The sequence below is a fragment of the Syzygium oleosum genome, unplaced genomic scaffold (assembly GCF_021117445.2).
Source record: "Syzygium oleosum isolate NSW1041296 unplaced genomic scaffold, Sole_v2.1 Sole_v2.13, whole genome shotgun sequence".
Lineage (NCBI taxonomy): Eukaryota > Viridiplantae > Streptophyta > Magnoliopsida > Myrtales > Myrtaceae > Syzygium > Syzygium oleosum.
Window position 1 is genome coordinate 5,382,817 of NW_026607497.1, and position 26,536 is coordinate 5,409,352.

At 43.4% G+C, this 26,536-nt stretch overlaps 4 protein-coding genes and 1 pseudogene across 4 annotated transcripts; all 5 read right to left on the minus strand.

Moving 5' to 3' along the window:
- Window positions 1-3,812: 3,812 nt before the first annotated feature.
- LOC115664395 (snakin-2-like) lies at window positions 3,813-4,355 on the minus strand. Its single transcript, XM_030586332.2, has 3 exons — window positions 4,278-4,355; window positions 4,084-4,133; window positions 3,813-3,990 (listed from the first exon to the last, which is right to left on the minus strand). Exons 1-3 carry the CDS (start codon window positions 4,353-4,355, stop codon window positions 3,813-3,815), a joined length of 306 nt encoding a protein of 101 aa, XP_030442192.1.
- Window positions 4,356-7,226: 2,871 nt separating this feature from the next.
- LOC115664391 (gibberellin-regulated protein 11-like) lies at window positions 7,227-8,060 on the minus strand. Its single transcript, XM_030586329.2, has 3 exons — window positions 7,901-8,060; window positions 7,705-7,759; window positions 7,227-7,529 (listed from the first exon to the last, which is right to left on the minus strand). Exons 1-3 carry the CDS (start codon window positions 7,976-7,978, stop codon window positions 7,348-7,350), a joined length of 315 nt encoding a protein of 104 aa, XP_030442189.1. The 5' UTR covers window positions 7,979-8,060; the 3' UTR covers window positions 7,227-7,347.
- Window positions 8,061-9,157: 1,097 nt separating this feature from the next.
- LOC115664393 (snakin-2-like) lies at window positions 9,158-9,962 on the minus strand. The gene is made up of 3 exons (XM_030586330.2): window positions 9,793-9,962; window positions 9,623-9,671; window positions 9,158-9,537 (listed from the first exon to the last, which is right to left on the minus strand). The coding sequence occupies exons 1-3, from the start codon at window positions 9,868-9,870 to the stop codon at window positions 9,356-9,358; spliced, it is 309 nt and encodes a 102-aa protein (XP_030442190.1). The 5' UTR covers window positions 9,871-9,962; the 3' UTR covers window positions 9,158-9,355.
- A 3,671-nt stretch (window positions 9,963-13,633) lies between these two features.
- Window positions 13,634-14,304, minus strand: LOC115664394 (gibberellin-regulated protein 11-like). Its single transcript, XM_030586331.2, has 3 exons — window positions 14,211-14,304; window positions 14,032-14,082; window positions 13,634-13,854 (listed from the first exon to the last, which is right to left on the minus strand). Exons 1-3 carry the CDS (start codon window positions 14,302-14,304, stop codon window positions 13,673-13,675), a joined length of 327 nt encoding a protein of 108 aa, XP_030442191.1. The 3' UTR covers window positions 13,634-13,672.
- Window positions 14,305-16,207: 1,903 nt separating this feature from the next.
- Window positions 16,208-17,152, minus strand: LOC130139714 (snakin-2-like; annotated as a pseudogene).
- Between the last annotated feature and the right edge of the window lie 9,384 nt (window positions 17,153-26,536).

Genomic DNA, 26,536 nt, shown 5'->3' on the forward strand with positions numbered 1-26,536 from the left:
TCTTTTTTTTTTCCTTTTTTGTTGTGTATAGTGTGGAGTAGTTATTACTAAAATCGAACATTTCGCAACGGACGTGGAATCCCTATGATAATGCTCGGAAAAATGTTGGTAGCGCCGGTCGTTCTTCTCCGCCATTCTACATGAGAAAATCATGAGAAATGGAAGGTTTGTTTTAGCAACAAAAAAAAAAAAGGCATGAGAAAATCACATCGCCAATGACCCTATCCCATATTTTAAAACGTGATAAAAATTGGTGGAGTACAACAAGCCTAGATGATAATGACTCGAATCAACATAATAAATGCCAGAGCGATGCCGGTGCTGAAATTCATAATTGGACCCGGTGCTTAGAGCATACCCTAGGCCAACCTACTTCATAAGTTTTTTTAGCAATATAGAGCTTTACTATCTAAGGAATGGTAAAACCACCAAGCATTGGTACTCTCTAGTGTAGGGAGGAACGCGCATACTAATTTTCTAAGAGGTAGAGAGCATTCGAAAGGTGGTAGACTTGATCGGGCTGGATGAGCTCAGAAGTACCGAGTCCAAGAAGGAAATAGCTTATCCAAATCTATGCACTTTGCCTTTCAGATGGACCAAGCCGCCCCTTCATTGATTTGATAAATTTCTATAGGGAAAATGATACAAATAGTCCCTGAACTTTGATCCAATGGGCAATGTGGTCCCTGAACTTTTAATTTATTCAATGTGGTCCCTAAACTGTAACCCATTGTGCAATGTGGTCCATGAATTGTCAATTTATTCAATGTAGTCCCTGGACTTTTTATACATATTCAATTTAGTCATTGAACTATATGAAAATGTTTAATATTGTCCCTGAACATTGAACATTTTCATACTGTTCGGAGACTAGATTAAACATATATCAAAAGTTCATGAACCATATTGAACAAATTGAAAGTTCAGAACGAAATTGCATATTGGGCTAAACTTTAGAGATCACATTGCACATTTGACCAAAGTTCATGAATCATGCGTGTCATTTTTCCATTTCTATATTAATGTATAAGCAATTTTTTTACCAATTTCCGCGCGCGCGGAGTAGCGAGCGTGAAAGAGAGAGATTGCGGTGGCTCTCAGTGGCACGCCAGTACAAACGAGTCCGGACGGCCGATGGGGGCGATCAATTATATGGACAGGGGAAATAATTCCACATGCAGCTCGGCGCGGGCAGGCTCCCTCACGTTTCGTGCGCGACCCCATGAGTAGGTTACTCTTTTTCCATTCTCCTGCGTGATTACACACCAGATCACGATGCATGTACCATCAGCAACACTACGAGGCTACTAGGGGATTAGAATAATCCTAATTATGCTCTCTTCTTCCAAGGCAAGCACCATGATTAATTAACATGGAACGTTAATGTCGGGAGACCCGAGCTAAAATTCAGTTCGATCGGTTAAATCGCACGTTCATCTAATAACTTGAATTTTAGAACAGTTGACGGTAGCCCCACATGAAATCTCACGTGATATCATAGCAGGAGGTCCATGATTCAAATCTTTCCGGACATTTTATTTGCCTCCTCATTATATACTTCCACGCTAGGTAAGAGGCCTACGTCCAGCTTAAGTGCGAGAGGGGGTGTCAGAATATTTAGATACTAAACCTCAGTTTGTTTTGCATTGTTGATTAATCATTTCGATCGATAAATACAGTTTTCTAAATCATTTATTTTCTGCGAAACAAATGGAGCCTAAATGCCTATAATTCTCCGCGTGAGTACTTTTTTATGATATTGAGGATTGAAGAATCTCCGAAGGTGATTAATGTTGAAGGTTCCGTTTTATTGCCCGGTTTATAAACGTTCTTGATGTTAAACCTTGTGACCTCTAGAGTTCACATGGTTAGATAAATGAAAAGGCCCACGATTGGCATATAAGCATAGTAATTAAAATAAAGTAACATGAAATTCATTCTACATATATCATATAATCCAGTTAAACTCGCATACTCTAATAAATTGCTCATGAAAACTTTTTAGGGAAAATTGTCAACTAGTCCTAAACCTATTGTACGGCGGCCAATTCAGTCCTAAACCTTTTAATTTTGCCAATTCAGTCCTAAACCTTTCTAATTCTTGACAATTCAGTCCTTCCGGCCAATTTTGGCCGGCCGGCGCTGACGTGGCAATTTTTTATTATTAGTTTTTTTCAATTTTTTAATCTTTTTTTTTATTTTTTTTCTGATTTCTTCCTCTGGCCGGTCCGGCGATCGGCGGCCGACCAGAAGGGAGACCCGGCAAGGTCGACCTCGCCGTGTTGAGGCGAGGCCGACCTCGCCGTCTTGGTTCGCGACGGCGAGGTCGGCCTCGCCTCCACCGGGCGAGGCGAGGCCAAGCACGGCGAGGCCGACCTCGCCGTCGCCCGGGTCGCGACGGCGAGGTCGAGCCTTGCCGGATCCGGGCGAGGCTCGACCTACCGTCGCGACCCAGGCGACGGCGAGGTCGGCCTCGCCGCCGCCGGGCCTCGTCTCGCCCAGAGCGGCGAGGCCGACCTCGCCGTCGCTTGGGTCACGAAGGCGAGGTCGGCTCGCCGCGCCGGGCCTCGCCTCGCCGTCGCCAGTTCGCGACGGCGAGGTCGAGCCTCGCCGGATCCGGGTGAGGCTCGACCTCGCCGTCGCGACCCAGCGACGGCGAGGCTCAACCTCGCCGTCGCGACCCAGTGACGGCGAGGCTCAACCTCGCCGTCGCAACCCGGGCGACGGCAAGGTCGGCCTCGCCTCGCCGTCGCGACCCGGGCGTCGGCGAGGTCGGCCTCGCCTTGTTGGGCCTCGCCTCGCCCAGCGGCGGCGAGACCGACCTCGCCGTCGCTCGGGTCGCGACGGCGAGGTCGGCCTGCCATTGTCGCCTGGGTCGCGACGGCGAGGTCGGCCTCGCCACTTGGGCCTCGTCTCGACGTCGCCTAGTTCGCGACGGCGAGGTCGAGCCTCGCCGGATCCGGGCGAGACTTGACCTCGCCGTCGCAACCTAGGCGACGGCGAGGCCGACCTCGCCGTCGCTTGGGTCGCGACGTCGAGGTCGAGCCTCACCGAGATCTAGGCGAGGTTCGACCTCGCCGTCGCGACCCAGCGACGGCGAGGTTCGACCTCGCCGTCGCGACCCAGCGACGGCGAGGTCGGCCGCCGCCGCTAGGCCTCGCCTCGCCGTCGCGACCCGGGCGTCGGCGAGGTCGGCCTCGCCGCCGCCGGGCCTCGCCTCGCCCAGCGGCGGCGAGGCCGACCTCGCTGCCGCCCGGGTCGCAACGGCTGAAGTCGAGCCTCGCCGCATCCGGGCGAGGCTCGACCTTGCTTTCACGAACCAGGCGACGGCGAGGCTCGACCTCGCCTTAGCAGCGGCGAGGCCGGCGAGGTCGACCTCGTCGGCCCTCCCCTCTGGCCGGCCGCCGATCGCCGGTCGCCGGACCGGCCAGAGGAAGAAATCAGAAAAAAAAAAAAAGATTAAAAAAAGATTAAAAAAGATTAAAAAAATTGAAAAAAATAATAAAAAATTGCCACGTCAGCGTTGGCCGGACGGCCGGTGGCCACGTCAGCGCCGGCCAGCCAAAATTGGCCAGAAGGACTGAATTGGCAAGAATTAGAAAGGTTTAGGACTGAATTGGCAAAATTAAAAAGTTTAGGACTGAATTGGCTGCTGTACAATAGATTTAGTACTGATTTGACAATTTCCCCAAACTTTTTATTTATGGATTGGACATGACAAAAGACTAAGATCCATGAGGCAAAAGTTCAGAGACTTAACAATACATGAACAAAAACAGAAACATTTTCGCAGGCGAAGCTACTAGGGGCATTTACGCCTGCCTCCATGCATGGGTGGTCACGTTGGCATAGCAAGGGCAGGCGTCGTTGTCGTCGGAAGTTCCCGGCGGCATGCAGTCGCAGCGGACACAACAAGTCCCGCATGCCCTCTTGCACAGGCATGGCCGTGATGACAGTTGGCACCGAGCAACGCAAGCTCCCCCGCAATCATGAAAAATACAAGAAACACTAAGCTTAAAGTGAACAGGTAATTCGGAGTTCTAGCATTGAGGTTGATTTAAAATGTGATTGTGTCTCCTACCTATATGCGGAGGTGAAGGAGCTGGTGTGTCGGCTGTGTTCAACTGAATCACCTAACGAAAGGAGAATTTGATCAGAGCATTACTGGAAGCTCAAAACAAAACAAGTGCATTCAATGTGAACCGACCTTCAAAGATGGTTGCAAAGTAGCATTCAAAGCAAAAAAAAAAAAATAGAAAATTCGCGGTATGTTTTACCCTATAATCAGATTCAGCTTGATGGGTTAAGAGAAGAGAGAAGAGCAGCAACGTTGTCCAGACCCTCAACAACGCCATTAACTTCGAGTGTAATGTGGTGTGGTTGGAATTCAAGAAAGGAGTTCTATTTATAGATTGAGCACTCAAGAGAGAAGAGAGAGAGTTAGGTTACTTCTTTAGCGAAAAGTGATTGATGTGTGTCTAATTACGAAAGGGGGTTGGGAGTGCACAGCAGAAAGTGTGAGCTCGGTGTTAGGTTTGCTCGTCCCAAACTCGAGTTCGTTAATATATTCAGTTGGATTCACCTTCACTTAAAAATTTAAGCTAATGAATTATCAAGTGATTATGATACATCAATTGCTCCACGCTATACCAAATTCTCCAATGTGGGGTTCGTTTTAATACTTCTCACACGTATGTTTCAACAATAATAACCCAATGATATGATGCCAAGTAAGCATTTGCCAAATGCATGTGGCTTGTCTGGTGTGGATCATATTTGAGCTGGCGTTTCGGCATTTGGAACTCGGACTTAGACGTTATCATTTCACGATGGATTTTCAACAGAGAAGTCCGTGTATTGCGCAAAGGAGCAGAACGAATATGAAGCTTAAAGGCCAAAGAAAAAGGTGAGGGAGCTTTCATTCCTGACCAAGGCCTATCCGAGATGAACATGAAGATGGCAAAATGCAATGCCTGATACGTCGGAACCGCATGAGATGCGAGATAGAGATCAAAGCATCCACAAGGAACAGCTCCGCTCTAGTTAATGGAGGAACGACGGAGTTGGATCAGGGAAAGAACGTGTGCAAGCGAAGAAGAAACATCAGTTCGAAGAAGAATTGAGATCTTTGACTCATGGAGCACAACGCTTCATCCTTCCATGTCCCACATCAGACATGAACCCCAGAAAGGATCGGAAATGGTCTACCTTCTTCCTGCGCCTTCTCAAGAAATGAACAAAAAATTATTTCACGCACGGCCCTCTTTCTTATGTTTATTGGTTAAAATCTTATCTATCGATGTTCTGGAATGCTTGTCAAGTCTTCTTGATGAGATAATATTATGGTACTCGATACATTAATTTGTCATCTAAACATTTCAGTTCGAGAGATTCATAAATGCATGCAAATCATGTTGTCCACGTGCATTGAATAAGGCCCAACTTGTATCGTGATGCTCACAAGATTACTATGAGAATGAATTAATGTGATCTGGATATAAGAGTTGACATATTTGCATCACACATTTAAGCGCTTGGTCAACATTTTCAGCTGATTACGGTAGATATTTTCCCATTTATTCAATCCGCAATACATGCTTTTAAAATTGAAGAGCTATAGCTAACTAGATAGATAGTACGCACACGGACCATATAATTCCTTTTTTTACTTATTTCAATCGGTGGTATTCTTTTTACTGTATAACTAATTGCTCATCTCAACTGTAAGAGATGAGAGTGATATGTCGAAAAAAATTTCACAAGTTCTGTTTGTAATATTAACCCTAAATAGAATATATTCTTGTAAAGGGTGTCTGAGTGGTTAAATGTTCAGTTTGAATGTTGCAGATTATTCATTCAAATCACAATATCTCTCACTCATATTAACTTTCATGGCCAGACCCCTCGGAGACTTGCTTTATGCACGTGCACGGGATAATTTACATGTATTAATAAAGACAAAAGGTTAACGAAGTAAAAAATATATTACTTGGGACATTCTTCACAACAATACCTTGTAATTAGACACATAACCATTTCTTTTTTTTGGCCAATCAAGAGTTCATCTTTTCCAATATGAACTCTTGAGGGGCACAAGTATGGAAACCCGGCTATCTAAAGGTTTATAAAGCACTTTGTAAATCTCATAAATTGTATCAATTCTTACATGTAATTGACATATACACATGCTCAAACAAAATTAACTATAATCTTCTAAGATCATCCTACTAATGCCATTAAACAAGAAGTTTTTTGTGTCATTGAATTCACGGTTCGTGAAATGATTATTGCAGTGTCCACAGTTGTTACTCATCCAATACGCTGATACCCTCTGATTTCTCATACGCGAATACCAATGCAAGAAAGAAGAGAATCAAAATGTTTCAATCAACATCTCTAACATTAGATCTACTAATGAGCAGACAAGTCATGGGCTCGAAAGTTCAATTTGGACAAGCCCTAGGCCAGGCACGGCACTCGGTTATAAAGCCTGGTTCAAACCAGTTGTGCCCGAGCTAAGCCCGTCTTGCAAAGAAATGATACTATGAATCTTCAAAATGATTTACAGGTTACAGCAACAAATTAAGTTTGTATTTATTAAAAAGTCCAATACAAAAGTTAATCTGATGTGGGAAAATATTTAAATGTCCCTCTCATGTGCAAGCCGGAATAGGAGCGGCACGCGAAATTTGACTGATGGGGTATGGACGCACATATGTGAAAGAGATAACACTGATTCTGATACTATGTTAGAAAGCCTAACCCGTAAACTTAGCTGATAGGTAGAGCATATGTTATAAAGCGATATGAGACAATATTTTAATAGTATCGAATGCGTGATTTGATCTATCTCTGCTCATAATATTTTTCCAAATTAAAAAATGACCTCATATGAAGAAAATAGCTTAGCTAAATCTATCCAATTTGCCTTTCAGATTGACTGAGCCGCTCTCCCATTGATCAGGTTCAGTGGTGTCTGTGAAATTTCTGTAATGACATCTGAGCAAAGTGCGGCTCACGTGTCATGCGCGAGTGATGAGCAGTTGTTCTTTTTCACTCTCCTGCCTGATTAAACCGAGATTATGCGACTCTGTAATCACATTATAATCCTATCAGCAACACTTCAAGACTAAAATTACAAGAACCCAATCTTGCTCTCTTATTCCAGGGAAAGCCCCATGATTTATCAATATTAATAATCATTGCCATGAAAGTTGATTTATGGATTGGACATGACAGAAGTCTTTATTACTGAGATACGTCAGGCAAGACTGCACATACTTGGCAATACACTACCAAAATAGAAACATTTTTCGCAGGTGAAGCGAAGTCGATGATGAAACCCTTCTAGGGGCATTTATGCCTGCCTCCATGGGTAGTCATGTTGGCATAGCAAGGGCAGGCGTCATAGTTGCCTGAAGTTCCCGGTGGCACGCAGTCGCAGCGGGCGCAACAAGTCCCGCATGCCCTCTTGCACAGGTGTGGCCGCGACGATAGTTGGCACCGAGCATCACAAGCTCCATTGCAATCTTGAGATGCACAGAAAAAGAAAAAAAGCTCATAATGATCATTATTTCTTGGAAGAGGAAGATGGATTTTTTACTTCTTTCATTTAATTTCCTTTAAGGACAGAAGAACAAGTTGAAGTGAACTGGTTTTTGGTCTAGTTTTGAAGATAATTAAAATGTGTTTGTGTGTCCATACCTATAGGTGGTGGAGGCGAGGGCGCTGGTGTGTCAGCTGTGTTCAACTGAATCAACTAACAAAAAGAAAAAATCGATAGAGTTAGAGTACCAATGGAAGCTCGAAGGAAGTGTATTTAATGACAGCAGATCTTCAAAAATGGTTGGAAAGTGACATTTAAAGCAAAAACGAAAGGAAAATTCAGGGTGCGTTTTACCATATAATCAGATTCAGCTTGGTGGATTAAGAGAAGAGAGAAGAGCAGCAAGGTTGTGCAGAGCCTCAACGACGCCATTAGCTTCGAGTGTAATTAGGTGTGGTTGGAATTCCAGAAACGAGCTTATATTTATAGATTGAGCTGGGAAGAAGAGAGGGAGAGAGTTAGGTTACTTCTTTAGTTTTACCCGATCAGTAAAAAGTGACGAGTAGGTGGATGCTGCGAATGGTAGATTCCCTATGCTTAACATTTAAGCAGAAGATAAACATATTTGCACTCGAAGAGACCGATGAATCAATTCTGTTGTACGAATGGTCACTATCAATCAAATCATGGGTTGGTCATTGGTATTGCCTTACATTCTTCATGATTAAGGTCCAACCTGTAAATGAAGACAATGGTGAGATAGGTGAAAAATCATAACGTTGCTTGAGCAAGCACTTTTGATTAAGCTCGCAAAGAGATTGGGTACTTTGGCACGGGATCATATGGTGATGGACTGCTTGAAAAGGAGGATTGGACTGTAAATTAGCTCATGCTTCCTTGCTAAGTTCGTATCTTTTGTCCCAAGGCTCGATCTCGGAATCCATTTATTATATTCATTTTAACCTTTTTTCGATGTGGGACGATTTCACCTGTTTAAATTAATCACCGCAAGCAAAATTATATCATTTGAAAAGAAAATAAGAATGTTCATAATACGTAATACACGACATAAATGACAGGTGTAGATAATATATTACATAAGTGCTTCTTCTAATGCCTCGATAAATCTTTACCATCAATTTGTGAAAATAATATTCTTATTAACTATTGAGATTTGTCGTGTCAACCAAACTTGCTTATGTCCGCTGTGGACTTTTTAGGCTTTTACTCTGTGAATTTGGGCTTACACACATGGTTAATACCATATGTGATTATGCTTGGCTCCTCTCCTGACCACTTGATTTTTGGGGTTTTGCATTTGCGATGGACCAAGTGGAAAATTAGTTTGTCATGTTTCAGCAATTGCTCGCAGGACCAGCCAAGGTCAAACTTTATCAATTCGAGTAAAATTCAGGCCTCAAACTTTGAGTTTTACCGATCCAACCATCAGCTATCTATCGGGAGAAATCATTGGGTGACTCTAGATTATGTTTAAAATGAATATAACATAGGTGGAACTCACATTGGACCGACATAGAATTCACAATTTTAACCATTCTCGTTGATCAATTGCGGTGAGCGAAAGAGTAATAAATGCAGTGGGAAGAAAGATACATGAAAAATCTTTATTCACGATGGATACAACATATAAAATGCTGAACACATTGTGAGTTTGCAATTTGCAAACCACTTCTTGACGAGCTCCATGAAAGTACAACAACAACGTCCCTATAATAATTAGCAGCAACTGCACGAGCTTGAGCGATCGATGTCCGACCATCGGAAAGGAGACGAAGCCCGTCAAGCATCTCATGGGCACTTGTGCTTGTTGTCGCGGGTGGTCATGGTGGCGTAGCACGGACAGACGTCGAGGTTGCCAGAGGTGCCCGGAGGGACGCAGTTGCAGCGGGCACAGCACGTCCCGCAAGCCCTTTGGCAAAGGTGAGGCCTCGACGACAGCTGACACCTGGCGGCGCACGCTCCGCCGCAGTCTACACAACAAACACGAAGACCTCATGTTACTATACGATTATTTGTTTTAAATATTGCAAGCGAAAAGGAGAGAGAGTTTTGTACCCATTTTTGGAAGTTTGGAATTGTCTCCTGCATTTCCAACTCCCTGCGTCTGTCAAGGACACAAAAGGGTTGTTTAGGTTAATAGGAATGGACAGTAGCTAATGCGATGCAGAAGAGAAGAAATCAAATGAGCGGAATATAGAATAATCGAAAGCAGAACAAGTTGTTACCATCTGGTCAGCTTCGGCAAGTTGAAGAAAAAGAACAGCGATTAAGACGGAAGCAATTAAAAGCCTGTGGACGGCCATGGTCGAGACTTTTCGGAGTTAGAATTGAATATCAATGATGTAAGTCCTAATGACTTTGGTCGAATGATGTTTGATACAATGAAATGGGAGGATAGAGGGTGGCTATATATATAGGCTTAGAGCAAGCAAAGTTCTTCTCTTGGACTGTCTCATTAAGATGGCCATAGGGGTCGGTAGCAAGTAGCCCGAGTGAATCATCTAGCGGCCGACTTCCAAAACGTGTAAGGTGGCCATCAGCACACCTTCCATGCATGCGTGGGCTGTTTGGCTTTCTTTTCCTGTGTTTTTTTAGCCATGAGCTGATGAAATGGGGACATTATGTTCGAAAGTTGAGGTTGGTTTGGTACGTTAAAGTTGCATGGGTTTTGTACTTTTGATCGATATTGGGCAAAGGAAAAAGCACTGGGGCTCTCAGTCTTAGATCGAACCTACACCAAATGAGAATGAGACTGAGAGAGAGAGCATCATCTGCCAGCTGGGGAACTCGGCAAACACAGCTGTTCTTCTTTTGTTATCCAGCAAACGCCAAACTAGAAAAGCTCCCCAAGGCCACCAGAGTATCGAATCGGACGGACCTGAGTGGTTTGAGTGGATCGATTTTCAATGTGAATGCGACAGGTTTCTTGTGCTTTGGCTCAAAATAATCTTTGAGAACCCCGGCCCATCACCCTTGAAAGTGTGCAGAGAGTCTAGAGACGAAGTTGGCTTCATGCATTCATGTTTAAACTAATCAAAACCAAAACAGCTTTGTCATAACCCTTTAGCGACCAATGTATTTGCGTTGAGGAAGACCATCTTAGGTGGGTAAATTACTAAACACGTGAATTATTCTACTAATATCATCGTGTGGATAAAAGGGAACTTAAAATTCAGACGGGTAGTTCGAACATAATAATGATTTTATTTAATAAAGCATGATGGCTGAATTATTAAAAGGATCGAGTTCATATTCGTGTATATCATTGGGTGTGCCATAATTCTTTTATCAAAGTTTAAATCGTTAGCTTTTGAAGTTCAATGTGCGACCGTTCGCTTGAAAAAAATTAAAGTATTTAATTAAAGCTTGAAATATCTTGTGTATATCAACGCAAGGATACCTTTAAAAGAGAAAAGGATTGATTTTTTACTAGTGATTTATAAAATGATATGATAAACTCTTGTTAAGTGCTCGCGTCCCATCACTTATTTTTAAAAAATCAATTAATAATGTGTCATATCAATTTGTAAACGAAACTTAGTACCCTTGGCGCGAGCTTATCTCACGTAAATAGTTGGAGATGCACAAAGTAATTAACTAACCGATGTGAAAATTTGTATTGGGTGTTTAATTATGCCTACTCGCCCAAATACCCTTTTATAGTCATTCTAAAGCGATATTCATAATCCTATTATTTCTCCATTTCATATTAACAATGATTGATCAATGAAGTACTTTCAAGTGTGTTTCATCGCTTATAAAGCGAATTTATTGAGACTCCTCAAAGACCTGCAATGGTTAACCTAAAACTTTGATTTTGAGCTGGAGATGAATGTTTTGCTTGAAATTTTGAAAAGGATAAAATTTTAATGGTTCGCATTTTCCTATAACCTACTAATCATAAAGGAAAAGTCTAACCACATAAATGGTAGGACTAAGGAAATTATTCAATCAATCCAAAACTTATTATACGGATACCAATTCAATCCAAAACTTTTCAATTTTGTCAATTTAGTCCTAAATTTTTGTCCGAAATTCAATGTAATCCTTCCTGTCAATATGGTCTATAAGTTTAAGAGGGACATTAATGTCACGGACCGTGATTATTTCGTACTCTCATACCCTTATGAGTGGAGTTTGGTGCTGTCGGGGTAAAGAATGAGTGATGTGGAGGGGATAATACAACTGGTTCGTGAGAATGACGTCGAGGCGGTTTATGCTAGGAGTTCTAACTTAGAATAAATATACCCTTAGGAGCTATGAAGGTGGGGTTGGTTTCCCGTGTACAAAATGGTTAGGAGCTGATGCCGCCCTCCCAATGAGGCCATGGCAAGCCGAAACCAGTTGTTGTACCGTATTGTTCTGCATGCCTTACTCGAGGAACTGGATACCCGAGCTAAACTAGGCCTGATACGATCCGATATAAGGATGTTATTCGCAGTACTATTCTTAGGAACAACTATAGAAGGAAGGCTGGCCTAAGATCTTAACTAGGGGTATGCAAAAAAATCGAGAACTGCCCGGAACCGATGGTTCCTAAGGGAACCGGTCCGGTTTCCGGTTCCAATTTTTGGGAACTGTTGGGCACCGGTTCAGTTCCCGGTTCTAGGTGTAAAACAACCACCCACCCACCCGTCCACCCGGACTGGATCGGTAATATAATAAATATAATATATAATATATATAATATATTTATTTAATTTTTATTTTTAAAAAAAGAAAAAGAAAAATCATAAATCTCAAAATTAAACCTAACTTACTCGACGCTTACAGCCTCACAATAAGCCGAGAAACACCTTGTTTCGCTTTCGCCTCACACTCACTCTCACTCTCTCACTCTTTTTGGTCGATGCTCACCTCACCGTCTCCGACTCTTTATCTCCGTCTCCATCCCCATCTTTCCGTCTCCATCCTTGGCTAGTGGGACCGGTTCCATGGATCCACTCGAGAGCCAGACCAGATCACGATCTGGTTCCTGGGTGGGTCTATGAAACTAACAGACGGTTTTCGATTCCAATTTTTTAGAACCGATCCTTAGTGGGTGGTTTCCGATTCTAGGGTGGGAACCGTCCACTCGGACCATGCTCACTCCTAGCCTTATCGACTCTTCCGCGGCTAAGAAACTGCTGGCCAGTGACGCTAGCATGACGGTACCATCACTTTCATGCAATAACGGCACAAGGAGAACCACTCACTTTCACGCTAGCATGGGGTGGGTTCCACTTATTTTCTTTCTCTCTCTTTTTTTAAGTATAAGGAACAATAAAAAGTGAATGGCAGAAGCGGCTCCGTCACTCTATTAAAAAGTGATGGAGCCATCACATAATCATTTCTCTAAATTTTAATTAGCTTCCCTACATAACATATTATTAGTCTGTGTGATTAAAGCAGAGTCATGTGCATATCATCAAGTGAGTCGGATTAAATCCACGAGGGCACATCATATGATATGATATATAATAACAAATACAGCCGGGAGTCTCCATGCAAATTATTGAGATGATGGTGTCCAGTTGCTCCGACCATCATCCCAACTCGGCCTTATCCGACTCACCAACTCTGAAGTAAGCAAAGTAGGTTTCTTTCCCAGCAGTATCCTTCGATCACTAAGTCAAGGGCTTTGAATCTTTGCTGAATCAATTATTGGCCAGAGCTTAATCTGGATCGGTCCACCACCATTCAAAAAAGCACTGCCCTCCTTCGTCGTCTTTTCTCGAGGCTCGACCACGTGTTCCCACTGCCAAGTTGCTTAGCGATACTCAGCAAGTCGTGCCGATCCCGACGACCAATCCTTGGACACTTGATTATATTGCAGGTCAACCACGCAAACACCGAACGGAGTCAGAGGCTTAAGATGAAGATGTTCGCATCTTTATCAGCATGTGAACTTTGACGGCTAAGAAAACAGCACCCGGCACGTGTCCAGGGCAAGTTCCATGATCCATCAATATTAATAATCATTGCTACGAGAGTTGATTTATGGATTGGACATGACTGAAGTCTTTATTACTGAGATACATCAGGAAAGACTACATAAACTTGGCCATGCACTAAAAAAAAAGAAACATATTTCGCAGGTGAAGCTTAGTCGATGATGAAACCCTTCTAGGGGCATTTAAGCCTGCCTCCGTGGGCAGTCATCTTGGCATAGCAAGGGCAGGCGTCGTAATTGCCAGAAGTTTCCAGGGGCACGCAGTCGCAGCCAGCGCAGCAAGTCCCGCATGCCCTCCAACACAGGCTCGGCCGCGACAACAGTTGGCACCGAGCAGCACAAGCTCCATCACAATCTTGAGATGAACGGGATAAGAACAAAGCTCAGAATGATCATTATTACATGGAAGAGGAAGACGGATTTTTTTCCTTCTTTTATTTAATCCCCTTTAAGGACAGAAGAACAAGTTGAAGTGAACCGGTTTTTGGGATTTCTAGTTTTGAAGATAATTAAAATGTGTTTGTGTCCATACCTGTATGTGGAGGTGAGGGTGCTAGTGTGTCAGCTGTGTTCAACTGAGTTACTTAACAAAAAGAAAAAAAATCGATAGAGTTAGAGTATAAATGGAAGCTCAATGGAAGTATATTCAATGACAACAGATCTTCAAAAATGGTTGAAAAGTGACATTTAAAGCAAAAACATGAGGAAAACTCAGGGTATGTTTTACCATATAATTTGATTCAGCTTTGTAGATTAAGAGAATAGAGAAGAGCAGCAAGGTTGTACAGAGTCTCAACAACACCATTAGCTTCGAGTGTAACGGGGTGTGGTTGGAATTCCATAAACGAGTTTTATTTATAGATTGAGCATGGAAGAGAGGGAGAGAAAATTTCCCCATGCTTAACATTTAAGCAGAAGATAAACATATTTGTCCTCGAAGAGACTCATAAATCGATCCTGCTATATCAATGGTCAGTATCAATCAAATCGTGGGTTGGGCATTGGTATGGCCTTTTCCTACATTGTTCATGATTAAGGTCCAATCTGTAAAAAGAAGTCAATGGTGAGACAGGTGCAAAACCACAGAGTCACTTGAGCAAGCACTTTTCATTAAGCTCGCAAAGAGAAAGGTACTTTGGCACAGGATCATGTGGTGATGGACTGCCTAAGAAGGAGGATTGGACCGTAAATCAGCTCGCGCTTCCTTGCTAAGGTCATATCTTTTGTCCCCGGGGTTCGATCTCAGAATCCATGTATTATAGTTATTTTAAACCTTTTCGACGTAAGACGATTTTATCTGTTCGAATTAATCAACGCAAGCGAAATGGTATCATTCGAGATAAATTGTGAAAATGATATTTTTATTAACAATTGAGATTTGTTGCTTGTGTCAACCAAGCCAACCATTTTTGTTGCTTATGTCAACCGTGGACTTTTGGACTTTGCTTTTGTTTTTTAGTGAATTTGGGCTTACAGATATGGTTAAGACCATTTATGTGATTGGGCTTGGTTCCTCTCCTGGCCACTTGATTTTTGGGGTTTTGTATTTATTAAAATATATCTCGAGTTTGAGCCCGTTGAACAAACCCGATCCAAACCGAATTTTGTATAAGCAGTGCAAGAAAGTTCGGAATATAATGTTGCAGATTCCGGACATTATTTGCCGTGTTTGAGTCGTGACGTAATCAAGGTTGTTTCCACATTGAAGTCGGAGAAGAAATCATCTTTCCTGATGGGCGTTGGAGTCTTGGTTTGAAATAGGAAAGTCCAGCGCGGACTTTGAGCTGGACATGGAATCAGTCAACAATGGGTCAGTGACAAGAAGAAAAGAAAGGGGGATCAGTTGGATTTTATTTCCTATTTTGACTAGGCGTGGGCTTCACACGGGACTTCTCTGAAGGTTGTATATATATTATTCTTTTTGGGTCAGACGGTGAAGAGTTGTCACAGCGTGGTCTTCGTTCTATTCATGTCCAAGAAAGAGAGAAATATTGAAACGCTGTTCACGAGTTCTTGACAATGGATATTTCTCCGTGGGTTTTATTCGTGGAATTACATTAAGAATTCAAGTGTTTAAACCAATCAAATTCTTGTGATAAAAATTTGTGTATAATTCTTTCGTGAGATTGAGAGATTATTTCGTAAGGAATTGCGACGCTAAACACTGCGTGAGTTATTGAGTGTAATTGGGGCTTGGAAAATACTGAGAGCTTTTGAATGACTCAAGTGTGATTGTAATATCTATTGTATTGCTTGATTTATAGTGGAATTCGTTATTGCTCTCCCCATGGACGTAGATCGCTATACGACCGAACCACATAAATCTGGTGTCCAATTTATTTCCTTATTCCGTTTATTTTATTGTTCGATCGTTTGCTTCCGCAACAGCATTTGCGATGGACCAAGTGGAAAATTAGTTTTCATGTTTCAGCAATTGCTTGCAAGACCAGCAAAGGTTAAACTTTATCCATTCGAGTAAAATTCAGGCCCCAAACTTTGATTTTCACCGATCCAACCATCAGTTATCAATCGGGAGAAATCATACGGTGAATCTAGAATATGTTTAAAATGAATATAACATAGGTGGAACTCACATTGGACCGACGTAAAATTTACAATGTTAACCATTTAGACTTAATTTAATACGTATTGTAAATTTCTCGTTGATCAATCGCGGTGAGCGAACGAGTAATAAGTGCAGTGGGAAGAAAGATGAATGGAAAAACTTCATTCACGATGGATACAACAGATGAATTGCTGAACACATTGTGAATTTGCAATTGCAAACCACTTCTTGATGAGCGCCATGAAATCACAACAACAACAACAACAACATCCCTATAATAATTAGCAGCAACTGCACGAGCTTGAGCGATCGATGTCCGACCAGCAGAAAGAAAATGAAGCCCGTCGAGTATCTCATGGGCACTTGTGCTTGTTGTCACGGGTGGTCATGGTGGCGTAGCACGGACAGACATCGAGGTTGCCGGAGGTGCCCGGAGGGACGCAGTTGCAGCGGGATCAGCACGTCCCGCAAGCCCTCTGGCAAAGGCGAGGCCTCGAAGACAGCTGACACCTGGCGGCACACGCTCCGCCGCAGTCTACACAACAAACATGAAGACTTATGTTACTATACGATTATTTCTTTTAAATATTACGAGCGAAAAAGAGAGATAGCTTTGTACCCATTTTTGGAAGCTTGGAATTGTCTCCTGCATTTCCAACTCCCTGCGCCTGTCAAGGACACAAAAGGGTTGTTTAGGTTAATAGGCATGGACAGTAGCTAATGTGATGCAGAAGAGAAGAAATCAAATGAGCGGAATATAGAATAATCGAAAGCAGAACAAGTTGGTACCATGTCAGCTTCGGCAAGCTGAAGAAGAAGCACGGAGATTAAGACGGAAGCAATTAACAGCCTGTGGACGGCCATGGACGAGCCTTTTCAGAGTTAGAATTGAATATCAATGATGTAGCCCTGATGACTTTGGTCGAATGAAGTTTGATACAATGAAATGGGAAGATAGAGGGTGGCTATATATATAGGCTTAGAGCAAGCAAGTCCTTCTCGTGGACTGTCTCATTAAGATGGCCATAGGGTTGGTAGCAAGTAGCTGGGTGAATTATTTGCGGCCGACTTTCGAAGCGCGTAAGGTGGTCATCAGCACACCCTCCCTGCATGCGTGGGCTGTTTGGCTTTCATTTCCTGCGTGTTTTTCTGAAGTTGAGGTTGGTTTGGTACGTAAAAGTTGCATGGGTTTTGTACTTTTGATCTGAAGGGATGTATCGAGAACCGAAACAGAACGATCACGCAGAAAACAGAGAAAATAGACGATGCACGAATTTACCCAGGTTCACCCTCGATTAGGGCTACGTCCTGCAAAGAGATTTCACTATGTTTTCGGTTTACAGCCACTCAACTCGTTACAATGATCAGAAAAATGAGTAAAATGTATATATGCACCAAACGGGCCCAAAACCTAAACCTATATGAAATCTCTTAATCTTGCACCATACGGGCCAGCCCAAACCCGTTGAGGTTTCGGGGGCGCTGCCCCGAGCCCCCGCCCGCTCACCGGCGAGCTGGCCAGGCGGCAATCCATTGGCCCGGGCGGCGGAGACCCCGTCGGCGCGCCCGAACCCAGCCCGGCCCAGCCGAGCGGCGGGGCACCCGTGTCGGGGCGGCGCCCCGAACCCCCGCATTCCGCACGCATGGGTCACGTGTCGTCGGACAACACTTCGGTTTCCCTAAGCTCACGTGGGCGTACCCGGTGTGAGAAACAAGGGTCCCCGAAGTATTCGCCAACTCCAACATTCTCCCACTTGGTGGATACTTCGTGCAAATGAGGGCCTTTCCAATATCATTCTTCTTCAATCCAATCGCAGTAGAGCACCATTCAAACTTCGCACCTGTGACGGCTTTAGTAAGGAAGTCAGAACTATTTTCTACCGTGTCGACCTTTACAAGCCGAACCTCTTTCTTCTCTACCTTTTCTCGGATGAAATGATATTGTATATCAGTGTGCTTTGTGCGTGAGTGAAATGCTGGATTCTTAGCTAAATAAATAGCCCCTTGATTATCACATCTCACCTCTATGGCACCTTTCTCAAAACCGAGCTCCAAGCACAACCGCCGTAACCATACGGCCTCTTTTCCAGCATGAGTAAGAGCCATATACTCAGCCTCAGTAGAAGAAAGCGCTACCACGCTTTGCCTCCTGCTCATCCAACTCAATGCAGCACCAAACAATGTGAAAACATATCCGCTAGTGGACCGTCTACTATCAATATCTCCACCCCAATCAGCATCTACATGGCCTACGATATCAAGCATGTTTCCATTCCCTGTACCTTCAAAACATAAAGAAAAATTCAAAGTTCCACGAAGATACCTGAAAACTCTTTTGATCGCATTCCAGTGTTCTCTACCTGGGTTAGACATGTATCGACTCAAGACTCCCACTGCTTGGGCTATATCCGGACGCGTGCACACCATAGCATACATCAAGCTACCCACTGCACTCGCGTATGGAATTCGGGCCATCTCTTCAGCTTCTTCATCTGTTTTTGGACATTGTTCCGCAGATAGCTTGGTCCCTAAAGGTATAGGGGTACCAACAGGCTTGCAGTCTATCATATTGAATTTCTTCAATATTTCTTTTATGTATTTCTCCTGCCCTAGCCACAGCTTCCGTTTCTCACGGTCCCTCCTAATCTGCATGCCCAAAATAAAATTTGCAGGCCCCAAGTCTTTCATTTCGAACTTTTTGGCCAGCAAACTCTTCACGGAATTCACCATCTTCACACTATTCCCGATCAACAACATATCATCCACATATAGCGTGAGAATAACAAACTGATCGCCCGTTCTCTTCACATAAACACAATGGTCAGAATTTGAACGCACAAAATTAAGTTGGAGCATGTACGTGTCAAACTTCTGGTACCACATCCTCGGTGACTACTTCAGCCCATATAAAGACTTTTTCAATTTGCACACTAAATTCTCCTTTCCTCTTACTTCAAAGCCTTCTGGTTGCCTCATATATATCTCCTCCTCCAAGTCCCCATGAAGGAATGCCGTCTTTACATCCATCTGTTCTACCTCAAGATCATATGCAGCTGCTATGGACAGAACAAACCGTATCGAGGTCAACTTCGCCACGGGAGAGAAAATCTCGTCATAGTCAACTCCCTCAATCTGAGAGTACCCCTTGGCTACAAGCCTAGCCTTGTACTTCTCTACAGTCCCATCCGGTTTCAGCTTTCGCTTGAACACCCATTTACACCCAATTGCCTTTCTATCCTTAGGCAATTTACACAAGCTCCATGTTTCACTTTTATCAAGCGACTGCATCTCATCTATCATTGCGAGCTCCCACTGATTCGCATCATCCATAGATCTCGCCTCTTTTACAGAACTAGGATCATCTCCGGTAATGCTCAAAGCATGAAACGTACTCAAAGCACTAAGTGAGTATCGAAGTGGTACCTTTCTTTCCCGCGTCGATCTCCTGAGAGCCGGCATGCTATCTATATCCGGGTCTTCATCTGAATCTGCATCCTCGTCTTCATTAATCGAGTCCCCTTGCTCAGATTCAAAATCAGACTCTACTAGTGTGCCTTGTGGAATCATCTTCACAGTTTCAGTTATAGGACTTTCTTCAAGCACTACCACTTTCTTGGGCTCATCACCTTTCTGTGTGCCAACCTGGGGTTGTGATTCACGAAAGACAACATCCCTGCTGTATACAATGGTCTTTGATTCTGGATTCCACAGCTTATAGCCTTTGACCCCTTCCTTGTATCCGACAAATATGTTCTTCTCAGACTTGTTGTCAAGCTTGCCCCGCTTCTCCTTGGGTACATGAACATATGCGTCACACCCGAACACCCGAACATGGGACAGATTCGGCTTCTTCCCAAACACTGCCTCATATGGTGTACGATCCTTCACTGATGAGGTCGGTGACCGGTTCTTCAAATAACTGGCTGTGGCTACAGCTTCTGCCCAAAATTCTGGCCCCAAACCTGCCCAACTCAGCATGCATCTTGCCTTTTGTCGCGACCTAAAATTTCTCTCAGGCTAATGAATTGTTAAGACTAAGCCTAACTCGGGCCCTCCCAAGCCCTACCAATTCGCAACTTAGGGTTTAAGTTTTTAACATGCAAAAGTTTTCATACTTGGAGTCGCCACTAATCTATTTGTGGTAGGTCGATTAGAAACCTAAATAAAACATAGGGAGATATGTTTTATTCCTACGAACCAGAGATTCTAAGCTCGGGGACTTGATTACGCTAGATCTAGTCTAACGCCCTTTCGGTACCTTTTCTTTTCAAAAAAAATGTTTATGCATGCAATCTGGATCCATTTTATTGCCTAATCACTAACATGTGAGATGTTCATGCGGGTACGCAAACCACCAAAGTAACACCCAATAATCAAAACATTAAATAAATTGCAAGATTGAGAGAATTACTTACCTCGAAGCAACGTAAGCATCTGCATTGTTAGCTAGAAAATCACATCAACAATCCTAATATGATTTCTAATTAACAAGTAGTTCACTCAATATTTTTTTAGGATTTTCACTTATTTAAATGAAAGCTAACCTATGTGTAATGACGTGCAAAAATTAACATGCGATTAATGCAGCCTAACATGCAAACTATATGTCATGCGACAACGTGACCTAATTCTAATGACGGACAAATGATTTATTTTTGGTATTTTCAAATGAAATTCGGAATTAAAAATTACTCAAATTAACATGCAATCTATCCTAGAGAAAATGATTTGATCTATCCTAAAGTGATTCTTTTTTTTTGGGATTTTTATTAAAATTCGAAATTATTAAATATCCTAAATAATCCACAAAGATTTAAATAATTTCTAATTTAAACTAGGAAATATGCTACCTTAAATCCCAATTTAAATCAAATAGTTATCTTATTCTTTTGGATATATTTAAGATTCCCTAAGCATGCAAAATTTCTAATTTAAATCTAACTAACATGTTTTTTTGATTTTCTTTATTTAAAAGAAAAACAATCAAACAAAGATACCAATCACATTCAAACAATCCACGCAATCCGCAAGATTCTTCAAATTCAGATAAGGCAAAGAAATCAAACTAACGGTCATATCTATAGGGTTATAGATATCGACAGAAAGTTGATTGTTTAAATTTGGAAAGCAAATTAAATATATTATCGTATCCAAGTGATTATGGACAAGATAACGATTTTCCGTATCGCCGCGTATCGTACCTTAGGGATAAGGTCGGATAGTCGTCCAGATACGTTGCCAAATTAGGAATGATTCCTAATTTTTAGGTGTTTTCGAATATTGCGGATATCGCAAATATTATCCTAAGATATATAGCTATCCATCAAAATATTCACGAAATATTCGAATACCCGAAAACTAGGAAATTAAATAAATATTCGGATAATCTTACCTAATTGGCGGATAATTCCAAATTTGAACTCGTGGCGGATTGGGATCGCGGCGAGTGGACCGGCAACGGATAACCGATGACGGGCGACGAGCGATCGACGGCGGATGCGGCGACAATGGACTGGCTCGCGACCACGGAGTCGGCCGCGAGAGTGACGCAACAGCAGGGGCGTGACTCGACAGTGGGCTCTCGGTCAACTCGGGAGCAGCAAATGCATCGTCGTCCTTCAGCTTTTGACCGAATCTGGCTGGTCTTGTAATGGTCTTCTTCTGATTATCAAACTTTGACTATTTAAGCCCACACAATTAAGCTTTCCACTTGACTGTCTTCAATGCTTCAGTGTGTATCAAACAAAAGCCGATCTAGTCATGCAGGGACGTCAGACCAATTGCTGGATGTTGTGGTCTCGCATTGGCAAGAGAAGGAGAACGGTGACGTCGTGAGCGTTGAACTTGGAGCAGTAAGCGGCGCTCGATGGCTTCGTCGTCAGAGGGCTGGTTCAGCGTCGTTGTGTAAGGACTTCTCACTGGTGCAGGCTTGAACGGGGCACGAGCAGCAGAGGTGCGGATTCAGTAGAGATCGGAGCGAGGAGGGTCACGACTCACGGCCACAGGTCTGGCCGTGAGAGAAGCAGCGACAGGCGGCGGCTCAGCAATCAGCAGTGGGACGGCAACGTCACGGAACAGCAGCGGCAGGAGTCCGCGCGTGTCAGGGAGAAGCGGCAACCAGCCCGGCGTTGGAATGGGCGACACGGGCACGGCAGTGTCGACTTCGGGGCAGCAGTGACTCACGGCCACAGGTCTGGCCGTGAGCGTGCGCGACGTTGATGGAGGCCCGGCAGTGAGGCCACACGGATGCGGCGGCAGGACAAGTCCACCCGTGATCCTCTCTCTCCCCCCGTTCCTCTCTCTCGCTCTCGTGTTTTCTCTCTGTGTTTCTTGTGTCTGATCCGATCCAAAAGAAAAGCCCCCCCTTCACGCATTGCACTATCATCTTATTTATATGCCAAGAAATGGAGCCCACCAAGGAAAGAAAATATACAATATTTTCTCTTTTCAACCACATATTGCACAATCTAGCTTTGCAATTTCTTTCCTCCTCTCCCCTCTCGCACACATCTTCTTTTATATTTGTTTTGTCTTCTTCACTCCCCAAATCAGAATATTGTCCGTATTTCAGCCAATATTCCACGCTAAACCGACAAGATTACGCCCTTCAAGACTCGGAAAAGAATCTCTCTCTTTTTTATCGATTCTTGATCAAGAATTATGCACCAAATATATGGCAAACATATAATATACACACAATCAAGAATATAACCTTTTGCACGATTTATATGTTGCTCTTGATCGCATGTCCCTAGATCGTGAACTTACGAAAATTCTTTCTAAGTGTAGGATCCGTCGCGCAAAAATAAATGGGCTAGGCCAAAATCTTTAATCCACGCGAGTTTAGTCCAATTTCCATTGAGTTCACAACCTCTGCACTTGAGTCCATCCGCCGCCAGTCCAATGCAAATGCAACTATGTGAGCCTAAATACAAATTCAAATGCTTCTAATCTATATGCTAATTTTTTGTCTAGGGACTGGGATCGATCCCTAATTTTTATGCAACGAACGACTGACTGGATTGTCAAAATTTAGGTGTCAACACCTTTTCTATAAGTGACCGATTTAATCTTTCGGCTACCCCATTCTGTTGAGGCGTATATGGAGTCGTCTTCTGCCTTGCAATACCATTATCCACGCAAAATTGCTCGAACTTATCCGAACAGAATTCACCTCCGTTATCTGTACGAAGGACCTTGATTTTCCTGCCCAATTGGTTTTCAACCAAAACCTTAAATTCTCGAAATTTCTCGAATACATCTGATTTACTTTTAATAAAATAAATCCAACTATATCTCGAAAAATCATCTATGAATGATATATAGTACCTGGATCCTCCAATAGATGGAGTAGGAGTAGGTCCAAAGACATCGCTGTGAATCAGCTCGAGAACCTCAGTTGCTCTTGTACCAGTGTGTTGGAAGCTAACTCGGTTCTGTTTTCCATGGAGACAGTGTTCACAGAACCCGAAACCCATAGAGCATTTTGGAATTCCTTCTACCATCTGACTTGAAGCTAAGGTAGACAGTCCCTTTTCACCGATATGCCCTAACCTCTGATGCCACAGCATGGACGTTTCATGTCCATCTTCCTTGGCCTCTTCAGAAACGAACCCGCTACCAACAGTCACTGTTTCCCCGAGCAGCTTGTATAATGTCCCGTAACGGACTCCTCGTACAATCACAATAGAACCTCGAGTCATCTTGCACGAATCCTTATCACAGCTAAAAATAACCCCCGAATCAGCCATCGTACCGACTGATAACAAATTTCTACTCATCAAGGGTATGTGCATCACGTCTGGAATAGTCTTCACCGTGCCATTACTCATCCTCAGCTTCACCCTGCCACGCCCGACAATTTGAACTGCAGTATCATCTCCGAGCATGACATCCCCACCATTATATTGCTCATATTCACAAAACCAGTGTCTATGAGGCGTCATGTGGTATGAAGCACCGGTATCGATCAACCATATATCCTTGTCTGACTGCGCCATACACGCAGCAGCCAAATACATATCTCCTGCATCGACCTCCTTTTTACCCGAGGATGATTCAGCTTTTTTCTTAAAAACTGGCTTGTTTTTACAGTCCCGCTTCACATGGCCCCACTCTTGACATTTCCAGCACTATACCCTCCTCTCCCTACTCTTCGATCGCCCACGAGATTTGGATCTGGATCCTCTAGGATTCAGAGTCTTCTCTGCTGGCCTTCCCCTGGCCGTCAATGCCTCTTTACCGGAATTTCCCGATCCCTTTCTTCGTGTCTCCTTCGATAACAAGGCAGAACACACACTTTCATACGATAATTCCTTATCCCCACCCCCGATCACCACAATCAGGTTATCCCATGAATCCGGCAGTGAACAGAGCAGTGTTATTGCCTTATCATCATCTTGGAACTTAACACCGATTGATACGAGTTGACTAATCAATGTGTTAAAGTTATACAGATGTGCAGAAAACGAGTCGCCCTCATGCATCCGAAGATTATACAGCTTTTTCCTCAAAAACAGCTTATTAACCAACGACTTACTTTGATACAGCGACTCCAGTTTCTGCCATAGGTCCCTGGCTGTAGGTTCCCCCATCACGTTTGTCAGAATCGAGTCTGCGAGACAAAGCCGAATCAAACCCTTTGCTCTCCGATCAATCCGATTCCAGTCTTCAATCTCCTTCGGATCTGCCGGTTTGGAAGTTGAATCCCCATCGTTCACCGCTTCCTTGCCTATCACGACACCAGGTTGCGCAGCAACAGGCCTTTCCGTTTCGATTGCCGACCAGAGATCTCGATCACAGAGAAGATCCTCCATCTTCATCTTCCACAGATCAAATCGCGTCCCATCGAATTTTTCTATCTCAATTCGTGATCCTCCTGACATCTCGAATAAACCTTAATTCCTCGAACAACTCCGGCTCTGATACCAATTGAAGGGATGTATCGAGAACCGAAACAGAACGATCACGCAGAAAAGAGAAAATAGACGATGCACGAATTTAGTTCACCCTCGATTAGGGCTACGTCCCGCAAAGAGATTTCACTATGTTTTCGGTTTAGTACCACTCAACTCGTTACAATGATCGAAAACGAGTAAAATATATATATGCACCAAACGGCCCAAAACCTAAACCTATATGAAATCTCTTAATCTCGCACCACATGGGCCAGCCCAAACCCGTTGAGGTTTCGGGCGCCGCCCCGAGCCCGCCCGCTCACGGCGAGCGGGGGCCGTCCGCCGACCGGCAAAGCAAAACCCCGTCGGCGCGCCCCGAACCCCCGCCGCTGACAGCGGCAAGGGCACCCAGCGTGGGCGCCGCCCGAACCCCGCATTCCGCACGCATGGGTCACGTGTCGTCGAACAACACTTCAGTTTCCCTAAGCTCACGTGGGCGTACCCGGTGTGAGAAACAAGGGTCCTCGAAGTATTTGCCAACTCCAACATGATCGATATTGGGCAAAGGAAAAAAGCGCTGGGGCTCTCAGCTCTCAGTCTTAGATCGAACCTACACCAAATGAGAGAAAGAGAGCATCATCATCCGCCAGCTGTGAAACCCTGCATACACAGCTGTTCTTCTTTTGTTTTCCAGCAAACGCCAAACTAGAAAAGCTCCCCGAGGCCACCAAAGTATCGAATCGGACGGAGCTGAGTGGTTTGAATGGATCGATTTTCAATGTGAATGCGACAGGTTTCTTGTGCTTTGGCTCAAATAATTTGAGACCCCCGGCCCATCACCGTTGAAAGTGTGTAGGAGACGAAGTTGGCTTCATGCATCCATGTTTAAACTAATCAAAACCAAAACAGCTTTATCATAACCCATTAGCGAGCAATTTATTTGTGTTGAGGAAGTCCATCTTAGGTGAGTAAAATACTAAACACGTGAGTTATTCCACCAATATCATTGGGTGGATAAGAGGCAACCCAAAACACAGATAGGTAGTTCAAATATAAGAATGTTTAGTTTTATTTAATAAAGCGTGATGGCTAAATTATTAAAAAATATCCGTGTATGTCATTGGGTGTGCCATAGTCTTTTATCAAAGTTTGAATTGTTAGTTTTTGAAGTTCAATATGCAACCGTTCGCTTGATCAAAATTAAAGTACTTGATAAAGGCTTGAAATATCTTGTGTATATCAACACAAGGATACCTTTAAAAGGGAAAAGGATTGATTTTTTTCGAATGATTTACAAAATGATGTGAGAAACTCTTATTAAGTGCTCGTGTCCCATCACTTATCATTAAAAATCAATTACTAATGTGTCATATCAATTTGTAAACCAAACTTAGTACCCTTGGCAAGAGCTCATCTCCCATAAATAGTTGGAGATGCACAAAGTAATTGACTAACCTATGTCACAAATTTGCATTGGGTGTTAAATTATCTTTACTCACCCGAATACCCTTTTAAAGTCGTTATAAAACGACATTAATTAGAGAAATGCTTGCAAGACAGTAACGTTACTTTAT